Source organism: Aspergillus stella-maris, assembly GCF_047715825.1.
Source record: "Aspergillus stella-maris strain CBS 113639 unplaced genomic scaffold BDV14scaffold_11, whole genome shotgun sequence".
NCBI classification, from domain to species: Eukaryota; Fungi; Ascomycota; class Eurotiomycetes; order Eurotiales; family Aspergillaceae; genus Aspergillus; species Aspergillus stella-maris.
Window position 1 is genome coordinate 39,174 of NW_027396805.1, and position 14,259 is coordinate 53,432.

The 14,259-nt window shown below is 51.4% G+C and overlaps 4 protein-coding genes across 4 annotated transcripts; 3 read left to right on the top strand and 1 right to left on the bottom strand.

The window, feature by feature from the left end:
- The first annotated feature begins 982 nt into the window (after positions 1–982).
- On the top strand, positions 983–3,018 carry BDV14DRAFT_206978 (ammonium transporter AmtB-like domain-containing protein). Its single transcript, XM_073775050.1, has 5 exons — positions 983–1,275; positions 1,346–1,560; positions 1,612–1,792; positions 1,840–2,160; positions 2,208–3,018. The coding sequence occupies exons 1-5, from the start codon at positions 1,267–1,269 to the stop codon at positions 2,898–2,900; spliced, it is 1,419 nt and encodes a 472-aa protein (XP_073630777.1). The 5' UTR covers positions 983–1,266; the 3' UTR covers positions 2,901–3,018.
- Positions 3,019–3,406: 388 nt separating this feature from the next.
- Positions 3,407–4,766, top strand: BDV14DRAFT_197455 (uncharacterized protein; the record flags this gene model as incomplete). Its single annotated transcript, XM_073772693.1, has 4 exons — positions 3,407–3,625; positions 3,704–3,967; positions 4,018–4,031; positions 4,088–4,766. The coding sequence occupies 4 exons, from the start codon at positions 3,407–3,409 to the stop codon at positions 4,764–4,766; spliced, it is 1,176 nt and encodes a 391-aa protein (XP_073630778.1).
- Positions 4,767–5,237: 471 nt separating this feature from the next.
- Positions 5,238–8,149, top strand: BDV14DRAFT_168470 (putative nucleoside diphosphatase (Ynd1)). The gene is made up of 2 exons (XM_073767854.1): positions 5,238–5,631; positions 5,686–8,149. Exon 2 carries the CDS (start codon positions 5,887–5,889, stop codon positions 7,873–7,875), a length of 1,989 nt encoding a protein of 662 aa, XP_073630779.1. The 5' UTR covers positions 5,238–5,631; positions 5,686–5,886; the 3' UTR covers positions 7,876–8,149.
- Positions 8,150–8,845: 696 nt separating this feature from the next.
- Positions 8,846–13,744, bottom strand: BDV14DRAFT_197457 (uncharacterized protein; the record flags this gene model as incomplete). The annotated part of the gene is made up of 10 exons (XM_073772694.1): positions 8,846–9,181; positions 9,542–9,865; positions 9,915–10,280; positions 10,326–10,425; positions 10,473–10,740; positions 10,784–10,850; positions 10,896–11,502; positions 11,553–11,973; positions 12,794–13,399; positions 13,471–13,744. The coding sequence occupies 10 exons, from the start codon at positions 13,742–13,744 to the stop codon at positions 8,846–8,848; spliced, it is 3,369 nt and encodes a 1,122-aa protein (XP_073630780.1).
- Between the last annotated feature and the right edge of the window lie 515 nt (positions 13,745–14,259).

Here is a 14,259-nt window from a genome sequence, read left to right on the forward strand (position 1 = left end):
TGGCGGATCGGGGATGTCTACGGGCAGGGATATGCAAGGGCTATGTAGGATTGTTTGCTGGTACTTGAGGTTTTACCACAAGATTGTTAGCGTCTTGGTAATCTAGGTGCAAAGGAAGACAAGAGCCAGAGAGTCTCACGAGGAGAGCACCCACCCACTCGCCGAAAGCTATCGGCATCTTTTACTATCCTCGAGGTAAGACAAGATAGGCTGCCCACGAGTCCATGGCCAAGCCCACGGCCAAGAGATCTGTTTGACGAGCCAAGGAGGATCTTTACTATGCTGCCCTCGACGAAATTGCAGGAGCCTCTTTGCGAGGGAATCCATTCTGAGTTGCGATAGCAATGGATGGTTGAAGACTGGGATATGAACGGAGGTTGGTGCTTCCGAAGCGAGAAGTACCTAGCCAACAAACACATGACTTTCACTTTGCTACTCCTGAGTTCCTGCAACCTTGCACTCCACCTATAACAAACGCCGCCCAAACGACACACTTCATAGTTGTGCTCTTGCTACGTTGATTTCATGTTCGGATACCGCTATTTCTGGCGGCTATGTCTATGTCAGACCTCGATAAGCACGAGGCCCCGAGTGATGGTGTTCATGCACTTTCCTCGTCCCCGATCGAATCGAGTTGCAGAAATGACGAACAGGTGGAATGTCTAGAGAACTCTATCCAATGATGATTGTCAATCCCATTATCTCTCACCAATGGCGAGCTGCGACCGGGGACCTCGATAAACCCTTCGTTGATATCGTCAAGGCCAGCCTCATGATCTTGCACTAAACCCCAGATGGTTGTGTTTTCCGGGGACACAGACTACCGCGAAACTGGAGCTTGTCATTGGGGCGTTGCACAGCTCTATCTTATCAGCACCACCGGGCTGCTTGATCTGGTACCTTGGCACGAGAAGCCAATACTCCGCGATAAGAACTTCGTTGATCACCCATAATCTCACCTGCAAGGACCCATCTAAGATGGCTTAACCGGGTGGAATATATGCACGGGTGGACTCTTGGCCGTAAAGATAACAAGTCTTGCGTACTCTTGGCCCGCAAATAGTCGCGAGAGAGGGGCGATAGGCATCGGAATGAATCCAGTCCCCAGAAAACAGTGAATCCGCCGGGGCAAAGATAAATTGGGGGCATGCTCTCCTCGTGCGGCCTCCGTGAAACTGACACCTCGTGCAAAACAGCGCCTTGATCCGACGGCTTGCCTGAACTTTGACCACAGCTCACCTACGCACCTGGGTAGACCTTTTCGCGATGTCTGATGTGTGCCTTAACCTCTCCTACCATATCTTCTGTTTCCCGCCCTCACATCTGCTAACTTAGTGCTGTGCAGCCCGAGTATAATCCCACTATGCCCGATGGCGGAGACGCCACCCAGATCGATGTAAATGCGCCGTTCGTTGGGCTGGAATATCACTCGATCTACATTGTCGCATGCACTTTCATCGTCTTCTTTATTCTTCCAGGTATCGGGCTACTGTACAGTGGCTTGACACGACGAAAGTCGGCGATGACATTTTTGTTCCAGGCATTCTTGATATTAGCAGTGTCAGTACCCGCCAGAAGCCGACGGCATATCCATATGCTGACCAGTTGAAGTACCTCATTTCAGTGGATATTCTGGGGATATTCTCTGACCTACTCCCGAAATGGTGGTCCCTACATCGGAACCCTGAGGAACTTCGGGCTCAAGGAGGCCCTGGCAGCTCCATCGCCTGGATCTGCCGTGCTTCCTGAGATTCTGTTCTGCATGTTCCAGCTCCTATTCGGTTCCTGCACGGTAAGCGAGCTTCTACGAACTGTCAAATACCGTACTGACATATACAGGTCATGATCGTTGCTGGGGGTGCCTTTGAGCGAGGTGGGATTTTGGCAACTCTTGTTTTCGCCTTCTGTTGGGAAACCATTGTCTACTGCCCATTAGCACGATGGACCTGGAGCAGCCAGGGTTGGCTGTACAATCTGCCCTCGATCGATTTTGCTGGTGGTGGCCCCGTTCATATCGCCTCAGGCTGTGCGGCACTGGCATACGCCGTTGTTCTCGGTAAACGCCGAGGATACCCTGATGCGTCTATGAAGCGCCCACATAACACCACTCTTGTTTTCCTGGGCACCGTCTTGATCTGGACCGGCTGGCTTGGATTTAATGTGAGTAATCCCGAAGCCTCTCCCAATCCTTGTGGCTAATAATGCAGGGCGGTTCAACTCTCAGCGCTAGCGTCCGTGGATACCTGGCCATCATGAACACCAACGTCGCCGGTTCCACGGGCATTCTCGGCTGGGTCCTCGTCGATATGATCAGGTATAAAGGAAAGTTCTCTGCAGTCGGAGCTTGCGAAGGAGCCATTGCCGGCCTTGTCGGAATCACACCCGCTGCCGGTTGCGTCACTGTCTGGCTAGGTGCGCTGATCGGCTTCCTCACCGGAGCTGTCTGTTCTGCCTGCAAAAACCTGAACGATTGGATTCGTGTTGACGAGGGGATGGATGTCTTCAAACTCCATGGCCTTGGCGGCATGGTTGGCTCATTCCTGACTGGTATCTTCGCCGACCAGTATATCTCGGCCTTGGATGGCGGCAGTCTCATCCCCGGGGCCATCAACGGCGAGGGTGTCCAAGTCGGCAAGCAGCTCGCTGAGATCTGCGCTGTCTCTATCTACTCATTTGGCATGACTTTTGTCTTGCTGATGATCATGAAGTACATTCCATTCCTGGGGCTCAAAGTCAGCGAGGACGCCGAGATGATGGGACTGGATAGGTCTTTCTTCGTGGATGAGCAGATTGGCGACTACTCCCTACTGGAGGGAATCAATGCATCGCCTTTGATGGGAGTTTCAAAGACCCCATCTAGCGAGGCGCAACCAACAGAGTCGGAGATCAAGATGGCGTAAATTGCCTGCCAGGTTTCCAACGGTTGTCGTAATTCATGATGGGCACCGCACACGGCTTGCCGAGTCCAGCCTTGTGGAGTATATAATTCTCGTCTGTTTCTTAGCTTCAATTCATGCAGTCGCTACGTCATGGATGCAAGTCTCCATGCCGGTGTCGCGCACTATGGACTTAGTGTCACGCTACCTGCTGGCCTAGCTCTGTCGTTGACTCGTTAGTCGCATAATTCTGAATAATCCATCGGGTACAATCTTTTGCTCGATATTTTGTTCATGCTGCTGAGTAGCCTCCCGTGACCGGATAGAAACACAAATAAAGCCGTCGAAATACGTATGTGCTCATATACGCCCGAGTGCAGGGCGCGAGTCTCTGCGTGCTACCAAGCCGCAACACTAGGTAGGTACCTACGTACGGAGGTACACAACAGCCCGTCCTTCAGGTGTTGTCCTCACCTTGCTTCCACTTTTCAGTACCACACTCGCTAACTTCCCATCAACTACAGCTCAACATGGCAGAGTTTCTGGCACTACCCTCTGAACTCATTAATCGCATCTTCGACTTCGCAGACACTCAATCTCGCAAGACCCTACGCTTGGTCAATTCTTTGCTATATCAAATCGGCATCCCGTTCGTCTTTCGAACCGTGACAATCTCCCCGACACAAGAAAGCTGGGATGCAATTGGGAATATCTTCGATCGTAGGGAGCTGGCAGACTCGGTCGTCAAAGTCCGTTTAGACACTATTCTCCCCGAAGATGATGAAGCGGGGGATGAAGATCAGGACGCGCTTCCTGATGAATTCTAGCGTCTAGTCGACCGTTTGAGCGAACTTTCCCGCCTTCAAAGCGTGGCCCTGCGTTCTTACTTCGAGTGCAAAGGAGATATTGACTTTGACGAGATAGACTCCGATGATTGGAACGCTTTACAGAGCATGGAGTTTCGCTCGCGAGTGCTAAAGAAAGCCTTGGCTATGCTGGCTTCCCTGCCCCGCTCGCTCCTGGAGCTCGATATGCAAAACTTCCAGAATATTAACCCCGCGGATGCCAGTGTCGTGGCCGATCTGACCAAAGTTCTTGGAGGCTGAAGTCGTTTCGTCTGCGAATCGCTAACAAGATCGAGGGGTCTTTGTTCGAGTACTGTGCTCCACTACGTTCCTCATATCAATGCCGCTAACACTCCCGATACTTAGCGTTCAGAGAAGCGAAGCACGAAAGTTTTTCCTCAATCTCCCCTCTTTCTGGCTAAAGCCCACAGCAAGCAATTTAGAGCGTCTTCATCTCCAGTCTGACCTCTACTTCGGCTTTTACCCCAAGTGTGACTTATCTGGCGTCCACTTCCCACGGCTGAAGGTCCCAAGCTTGTACGCCTACACATTCGTCCATGACCCGCAGCTAGACTGGATTCTATCACACAAAGATACCTTGCAGGAGCTCTACTTGAAACACTGCACCATCCTATTCGAGGTGGCCATTCCCCATCCAGCCCATACACTCTTAGACCCTAGGGACTTCAAACGCCACTTGAGATACGTAGACAACTGGTATGCTTCATATGAGATCCGCTGGCATCACTATTTCCGCGCTTTCAGTGAGGGACTTCCACCGCTACGGCAATTCGAATTTAACCAAAATAGGACCCTGATTCATGATGATTATCTTCCTCCTCCTCTTAAAATGATGGGCTGTATTGATCATATTTTCCACAAGAGCTACCAAGTTTACTGTGACGGGGTACTGGGAAACCAGATCAGGGACCGCTTGCATTATGACATTGGTCCTAACTACCAGGCATCCGGGAAGGTTCTTGGGCCAAGCGAGGAGGATGCGGCTGCTATGAAAGAGCTGATGGCTAGACTTGAGCAGAGTTGAGGGTGCCTCAGGTTTTCTATGTGATTGAAGCTTGATGTCCACTCAGCCCTGAAGATCACTTTTGTGCATGCATCTGGGGGTCTGGACCCTGTATAGGGTGCATATTATGTGCATTAATTTCCGTCTTATCAGAGTTTAGCCTGAGACGGCCCGCTCGCCAATTAACGGTTGCAGCTGAGCACGCCGGCCAAGGAAGCTTGCGTCATCTATCCATCGCTATTAATATACGCAGAGAGTCCCTCATTTCAACGAGAGTGGCAATTGACGTGAAGAGTGTTATTTCTCTATCTATTTCAGAAAGAATACTTGCTCCCAAGTATCATATTATTGTCATTTTGTCCTGACAGAAAAGTTGTTGTTGTAAAGCTGAAAGTGCCCAGGCGCACCGGCCGACAGAGATCACCGAAAGCGGACTAGCGCAGTCTTGTCGCTGCAGGCGTCGCGTCCTTTGCAACAGTCGCCATCGCTCCCTTATCGATTCCCGTTCTTTTCTCCCCCAGTTGTCTGGCCTCACCCTCTCCATTTCCCCCTGCCTCTCGCTTTCTCCCCTCCCCTCTTCTCCCCTTCCTGTCGTTTCAGCTGGCCCTTGGCCTCGTCTTCTTCGTTCGCGAAGCCATTCGTTACCTCGCTACCATTTTACTGCGACATCGAGCTGAAACGCTTCTTTCCCTTCGCCTCTTCCTTCTCCAGAGACACAGCCTCGATCGATCGTTATCAGGTCCCCCAGATTCCAACCCCGCCTTGACCGGTCACATTCAGACCCTTTTTCGCTTCGGTTCTTCGCTTCGAGGCTGGCCTTTGGTGGTCATGTCAATTCTCTGAGAAGTATTTGGCACTGTCGCAGATTTCGGCCCCATGGGTAAATGTACGTCTACCTCCGCAGTCTCGCCCAGACAGCGCTGACAGGCAATGTTTGTAGGGCATTACGGTATCGTCCTAGATGCGGGATCATCTGGGACTCGAGTCCATGTCTACCGGTGGTTAGACAATGCTGTTGCGCGCAAAGAGTCCGACAAACATAATCTCAAGTCGTTACCGGAGATCAAGACAAAGTCGGATTGGGTGAAGAAAATACACCCTGGTATGTGGGAGATCGGCTTGACACATTCCAGAAGGAGAAATGGTTTTAACAAGGGCAGGTGTATCTACGTTCGCCGATCGACCAGAAGAAATTGGCCCCGATTATCTCGCCGAACTTCTCGACTTCGCTAGCGAAATTGTCCCCGAAGATGCGATCAAGGAGACACCAATCTTCCTCCTCGCCACTGCAGGAATGCGACTGGTGGAGGACGTAAAACAGAAACTCTTGCTGGATCAGATTTGCTCGTATGCTCGTGCGAACTACGACTTTGCGCTGCCGGACTGCAATGTTCATATTCAAGTCATCCCCGGTGTTACGGAAGGATTGTACGGATGGGTCGCGACGAATTATCTGCTTGGAAGCTTTGACGCACCCGACGGCCACGATCATGGGAAGGACCACCACACTTATGGATTCCTGGACATGGGTGGAGCGTCGGCGCAGATTGCCTTTGCCCCGAATGCGACCGAAAGTGAAAAGCACGCGAACGATCTTACCCTACTTCGGCTGCGCAACATTGACGGCTCGACGCAGGAACATCGGGTGTTTGTTACCTCGTGGTTGGAGTTTGGTGTCCGGGAAGCTCGTCGGCGTTACCTAGGCGCCTTGCAGGATTCGCTCGACGACATTGTTAAAGAGTTTCCGGATCCATGTCTTCCAGCTGGCCTACGAACGACGCTCGACGGCAAGCCGTTTGACGGCCCGGATACGGAAAAGTATATCTTGGGTACTGGAAAGTTTGACGAATGTTTGCGAGGAACGTACCCGTTACTTGACAAGGATGCTCCGTGCCTAGACCAGCCATGTCTGCTTCACGGAATTCACGTCCCGGCCATCGACTTTGATGTCAACCACTTTGTCGGTATTAGCGAGTACTGGCATACGACGCACGAAGTGTTCGAGATGGGTCACACGGACAAAGCATACGATTTGCAGACCTACCAACACCGCGTTGAAGAGTTCTGCTCGCAAGACTGGGACTTTATCGAGCACGGCATCTCCGAGCACAAGTGGGGAAAGAAGCTGGATGAGGAAAAAGCCTATGAAGTCTGCTTTAAGGCTTCTTGGATCATCAACGTTCTCCATGACGGAATCGGCGTGCCTCGAGTCGGTCTGGAGCCGATGTCAAACTCTGGCAACGGCACCCAGGAAGTCTTAGAGCATGGGAAGAACAAAGGCTTCTTGGACCCTTTCCAGGCTGTCAACAAGATCGACTCCACCGAAGTCAGCTGGACCCTTGGAAAGATGGTTCTCTACGCTGCCTCGCAGGTTCCTGTTGAAGAAGTAGCCACCGAAGAGGCTCTTCCTGTCGGGTTTGGTAGCAATGTCGCTGGCGTTCCTAGTGACTTCCAGTACCCGAGCGCCCAGCTGCTTCCCAATCCCGAGAATCCCCATCCCGAGACCTGGCAAGATAAGCTCTTCGAGGGTGGTTCGTCACGACGAGTTCCCGGCTTCATCCTTTTCATCCTCATCATTATTCTCGCCCTCTTTTGCCTCTGCGGCCGCACCCGCCGCCTCACCCTCTACCACAAAATCAGTAACCTGTTCAACTGCGGCCGCGGCTCGCGTCTCAGCCACCAACGAAAGCGCAAGGCCTCAGCTCCACCTAAACCAATGTTCTTCAACCACCGCACCCCCAACTACGAACGAATCCTTGAAGAAGGCGCCGAAGACATCGAGATGGGCGCCTCAGAATCCAGCAGCCGCTCATCAGACGAACACGCCACAGACACCGACTCCACGCCCTTCCTCCCACCCAAGCGCACAACAAGCTGGGGCCCGAACAGCCCCGCGCGTCCCTTCTTCACCCAGGACAACAACTCCGGGACAGTAGGACTGGGCATCAGCGCCGCACCCGGTCTCTCTTCGATCGACCGACATGGCCTTGTCGTTCGCACAGAGAGCAGAGACCATCTCGCTCCCGTTGCATTAGGCCCCACGACAAATGGCCGCAGGTCACGAGCACCTAGTCCATCGCGCTCTCACCCTCCACATAGGTCGCCCAGCGCGACACCTTTACACGAGTAATGTTAATAATGTTTCATATACTGAGACGAGACGAGATCCAATCAGATCAGTCACTTATGCATACTATATGGCGTTTTACCTGGGATTTTGGCGTTCCGACCCTGGACCTGGATATGGTCTTGGCCTTGTCTGTATTTATCTTTCACTGACACAGATCTTGCGAAGTGGCATTTGCTTCTTTTATATCTATATCTGTATCTACTACTATACAGTCATTGATCACATAGTTAGCGAATCATCATACTTCAGATTCAACATTGTCGTTACATCTCACAATAATTCCAAGTCAGGTAGTTCGACCGTATCTCACGTCCTACTCTTGACACAGCATCCTTTCTTCAACGGTGCTTCGTAGTTTCCACACAAACCCGGTTTTAGGAACGCCCATTCACCCTTTTACCCTTCGAAAAAGGACTGTACATAGTTGCTATAACCCAGAAAGACACAGGCGAGCCCCCAACAATACCATCTGATAACGAGACGCCTTCTTGTTGAATCGAACGGGGATCTATTGGATGTAGGTATCTTGGAGCTGGCCCGATGGCTCAGTCTCACTGGTACTGGTTTGGCGGCTTTTTGGAGCTTGGGTATTTGCTTATCTATGTAGGCTATGGTAGCTGGTCTTCTAGTTGAGGAGTATGTAAGTCAGATGAGTTTGAGCGTACATACGTATGCCAATGGTTAGTTTCTCTGTTGCCGGTAGTGGGTGTGTTTATTTCGCTTCATCTCTAGAGATTCCAGTGCGAGTGGTAATGGACTGGGTCTTGGAAAAATAAAAATGTATAGCAACAGGTAGTATTCATACTGAGTTTCGAAAAGAAAGACTATAGTTAGCAGTAAGCGTTGAACGCACGCAGGGAAAGCAACAACACAGCACGGAGGCGAGTGCATCAATCAACCTAATCAACAACTGATCACCATGGCGAGGGAAGACAAGACAAGTAATCAAATGCTTAATCAAATCAAGCTCCTAACCCTCAACCTCATCAACCGTCTCAGCAAGCGCCTCCATAGTCTGCACAGCCTGAAGACCCAACCCCCGTGCCTCCGGCGTAAGAGCCCTCTCAGCATCACCAGACCCATCCTCACAGATACTCTTCAACCTCGCCGTCCAAAACCTCCGTCTCTCGATTCCAAAGACCGGTCCATGATAGAGCTCCTTCGGCGCAAAGCACCCACCTATATGCTCCGTAAATGGCTCTGTACAGACGACAACAGATTTAAACATCGCGTGCCCGGCATACAGAACCCACACCGCGGCGATTGCAACGCGCGTGCTAAATTCCCGAGGGGCGGACGTCTCCGGCTATTTGTCTTTACGTACATGGGCAAGGGGGTGGAGTATCAGGATGTTCGCCGTCATCGGCCAGCCCCGAGGCCCATCCCCGAGGGCCTCGGGTATCGCTAGTCCGATGTCGACCGAGTTGAATTGATGCGAAACCACAATATCATACACCTGATAATGAACTACTTCTTGTAGACCTAAGAATATTAAATAGACTTTGGATTCGGTCAGGTTTTAACAGCATGCATGCCAACTCGGGACATATATTTTATGACTAGCGGACTTATCGCAGCATGCACCAGCTTTTCTAGTTGGATAATTCTTAAATGTTACCTAAATAAGCACTCGGACCCCCGACAAACTGACTATCTAAAACCTGACATTGGCAATCTGACTCCCCTGCCATCTTCCATTAATATAAACCACAAACAGCACACTCGCCCCACTGGGCACCATCTCCAAGTCAAAGCTCATCTTCTTTATCATAGTCCCGGTATTCGCGGAGATAAAGTCCTCCAACTGCTCCCAGGGGACGTCAAGCGTACAATCGATCTTACAATGGCGGACAACGCTCTTATCCAAGCGAGTCGGAGGGTCCTGTTTTTCACACCTAAATAGTTCCACGGTGAAGGAGCCATAGAACTCGTGTTCGTACAGGTGGTAGAAGCTGTGGCGGAGGGGGTTTGTGGTGGAGATGTTGTCGCCCTGTTCTCTTGTTAATCACATCCTAAGAGGGACAGGGGCGGGTATGTACGCGTTTAAGATACCACTTAATCTGTTTCTCTGCGAACCACTCGCCCTCATGTGGGTACCAGAATTTATCCTTTTTGAGATGTTTTGAAGAGTCAAAGGGTGTTTTGTAGACGACGCCGAGACTCGTCCGGGAGATTGTTGATATCACTGAGATTGGTGCCGCGATGCTGTAGTTAGTTTGTTGCGCACCGCTGCTGTCACTGCTGCTGCTGCTGAGGAAGCCCTTGTATACAGCGCCTTGGCAGATGGCTGTGCGCGGGCGCATACCGCCGGATTGTAGGATGGTGATGCCGGTGCTGGCGTGGCGGTCTTTCAGGTGTTCGTAGAGGTATGGGCTGGCGCCGAGGCCGCCAACGAGGATGATGCCCTACTACTGTTATTTCAGTTTGGTAGACCTGAATAGAAGTTATACCTTGATGGTAAGGCTTTGGCTCTTTGCTTTGTTGATCTGGCCGTCGATAAGCTTGTCTATGGCCGCGAAAGTCTCAGTGAAGGCTTCCTGAATGTGCAAGCTGCGTCCTGTTAGCGAGACAAACTGTAGTTATAAAAGTGGACGCACCTTGAGAAATGGATCCGTCCCTTTTTAATGTAGGGCTCACGATTCATATCATCAAGACTGTTCTCGCGGAACGCCTCAGCTGGGATGCTAACAGTGTACTCCTTCTTCGAGCTCTGGGGCTTGAACTGTGGTTTAATCGCGTTTTCCCACTGGTCTTTGACAATCTCCTTGATACCAGCCTTGCTCAGGTGATTCCAGAGACGACCGAGGCGGGATTTGCAAGCGCGCTCAAAGGCCTCATCTATCAAGATACCACCACATAGGCCACCTAGCTCATTAGACAGGCCTAGAATAGAGAGTGAGGCACTCACCTGTTCCTTCGACAGCTTCGTGCATCACGATGGGATTTACCGAGGTGATCTTGTAACTAATCAGGTCCTTCAAGGATTAGCAAGGCCACAGCAGGATGAGCACAACACTTACAACAGTACCACCACCAGCGTCGCAGATCACATAAAGATCCCCAGGTTGAGCCTGGTGGCCAGGCTCGCAGAGCGTGGAGAGCGCAGCTGCCTCCGGCTCGAGAACAAAGCTAAGTGTCGTTTCGCCAGCCGGACGACTGGACAGAAGACCAGCTTGCCTGGCGGCCTCTTCCATCCCCTGTCTGGCATATCCCTTCCAGATAGCTGGAATGGTAATGACAACGTGAAACCGCAAAGCGTTAACCACAAATTCACCCCGCGACTTTTTCAAATGTTTAAGAATGTGACTCCACAGCAGGCGAAGGTAATCCGCGATTAGACCAACCACCGTCTTTCCGGTTTCCTTAAGCATCTTTCGCCCGCGGAGGATGAGCTCGGACGACCGTGTTTCTTCACTAAGATCCTCATTCTTGACTAGCAGCAGCTTGAACCAGCGGACTGGATCAGCACCATCGGGGATCTCATAGCCCCAGAAGATTTGGTTGTCTTCATAGAATAACTCTGTAGGCGCCTTCCCCTCTTCTCGGTCTGTTCCTGGCCAGCTGGTGATAAGGTTGATCTTATTTCTCGTGAAATCTGCCACTGTCGCCCATGAAACGCCGGAATATCTGTTTTATCTCATTAAGACATGGTAGAGAACAGTGTACAGAGTACCTACGTTGTACCGAAATCAATACCGATGACCATAAAATCATCGTCGTCGACGTCAATTGGAAACTTGCGGCCTGCGGGTCGACTGACGATGCCTCTCGCCGATGTCTCTGTATTGTTGTCCTGGATCAATGGCGCAGGTCGGTGTAGCGGCCCCATGTTAATTGCGTGACCATGGGCATTCTCAGCCGTATGTATAGGACTTCCCAAAATATCGTGCCAATCGATGGGATCTGAATCTGGCACATCTTCCATGGTATAGGCTACATTGTCAGGATGAAGGTCCCCACCCATCTCGGGCAACGGCTCACTCCACATGTCGGACATCGCACGGTCAAGGGACCTTGGTTCAGTGCTGACCCAGGAGGTTTGATGGTTGGTCTGTGATGACTCGCTTCCGCTTTCCGCCGAGGACCCTCCAACACCATCTATAGATATCAAGCGTAATGTGAGGAGGAAGATATTTTGAAGATGGGCAGCAACATGGCTCCCTACTGCCATAGTGCTGTCCGGACCCCTGGACATCGAAGTATCTCTTACCATTGATTTTGTGCTGGAAGCCCTGACCCCGTTGGCACCGAGTTCATTGTCACCACTGAGCTCCGTGAAGCCCACGTCTGTTTTGAACCTTTTTGGTTTACTGTCACCGGACTGGGCCATGTGATGTTTTCCTTCCTGGTTGACTTTGCTGGAAATTTCGTGGTTTTCCCAAGAGGCTCGATCATCACTGATTTGAAGGCAGCAGAGGGGGCACGTGCCTTGTGCTCGGGGAAACCGATACATACTCTGCCGCACAATGGGTCTCATCTGCTGTGCTGTAAATATGCCCGCGTGAAAAACGTCAAAGTGCTCTGAAAGGCTTCCTGGATTATCAAATCCATGTTCCAAGTCGGAACAAATGGGACACAGCCATGTCACTGCAGATTGTACATCCCGGTGCCAATTCGGGCCGTGAGATGAAGCCATGTGTTGGAGCCATTGCCTTGACGATGCGAACCGAGGCATGGTCTCGGAGCATTCCATCGAGAGACAGACATAAGGCTTGAAGTCCTCATTAACATGCTTTCTTTGTGTTCAGGGTCAGCTACGGGGGGCGGCTCATTTATATAACAAGGGGGGGACCGTACTGCCACTTTGTCTTTTCTCGACAATCTGGCGTGAGAGGAGCGAAGCACCACTGGCAGCTCAGACTGTCCTGGGCGGGTTGTGGATAATCTGCTTGATTGTCCAAAATTGAGATGGGTTTACTTCTTGCACTGACACTCGTTAATCTTCGGATATGCGCGTTCAGTTCCTGGCAGTCCAGTGATGTGGGTTCGGACTGTGGCACGTGGGACAGGCGCAGAGGCGGAGGAGCTGGAACCATGTTGGAACTCGAGTCGTCTTGGACATGAAGCGCCTCTTGCTCACTGTCCATGACAACGGAGCCGTCAAAACCATCAGTCTCTTCTGCGATAAGTGCCAGAGATAATGGTGCTTGCGGAGCCAATCGTCGTGTTTGCAATTGCTGCTGTCGTCTTTTGCGATGAAGGAAAAGAGCGTATGTTTCTGCCATAGATTGGGTGAGCAGTTCAATGAGACAAGCACTGGCTTCCGTATACAGAGTACGAATGAGCAAATTCGCTACTTGTTCGAAATATGTCAGGTCAAAAGTCGCAGCAAGCTCTCTCGCCTTGAGAGTCTGGCTAGTCACCGATGACCGTTGAATAGCAGTTGCGAGCTGATGCAATCGTTGCAAAGCAGCTGAAATGGCCTCAAGGCTCTGAACATTCACAGCTCTATGTTGCGATAATGGGGCGTGTTGTGCGATTGACTGGATATTATCACCATCCATCGAGACACTATCGTCAAACACTACGCTCAGAAAAATCAGCTCCGAATTTTTCGCAACAACGTAGGTCAGCAGCGAATTGTGGATTAGGTACATTTGCTTAGATTCCTCTGCATAATCCCCAGCAAACGGAGAACCTGGTCTTGAATCTCAACATGACGCCGCAGCCTTCGGTCCAAGCAAACCTTTGCCTCAGCGAAGACTCCCAGGAATGCCGCCCAAGCGGCAAACCGCTGGTAGACGTCAGAGAGGAGTCTGGAAGCATTCTGGTCACCGACATCATTGAGCTTCGTGATTTGCGATGCATAAAGGTTTTCACATTCCGTGGCGAGTTCGAAGATCGGTTCCTGCTGCTCGCTGTCTTCCATGGCCTCCTGGGTAAGAACCGACGAGGTGTAAAACGGCAATGTGTCCGTCACCGTCGGCGGAGCACTTGAACAGAGGCAGTTTGTTCGGATGCCATAAGGTCAAAGTGGGGGAAGAAGCAACAGGCACCTAGGAACTAGAGTATCAGTGAGCTCAGATCTTAAAATACCTAAAGGACAAAGGCCACCTGGGCACCCATATCTACCTACGGTAAGCGCCCACGTCACAATATCACCCCCTCAGTTGCCAAGACGCGAAAGGCTGCAAGAAATAGGGCGGCTAAGTGACTGGTCGTGGGATTTCATTCTCGATTCACCCTCAAGATGTTCTGGCAAGAAGAAGAAGCGGTACGGCGGCCATTTTCACGATGTCCCGTTCTCAAGCAGGAGGCTGGGCTGGTCTCCAGGAACTGCGATCGCGCCTCTCCGGCCGGCTCTGCAGGTTCAAGAGGAACGATGCTGCCACCAGAAGCCTCTCGTGCCAGGAGCAGAACAAAGCGGATTTCTTTGAGGCTGAT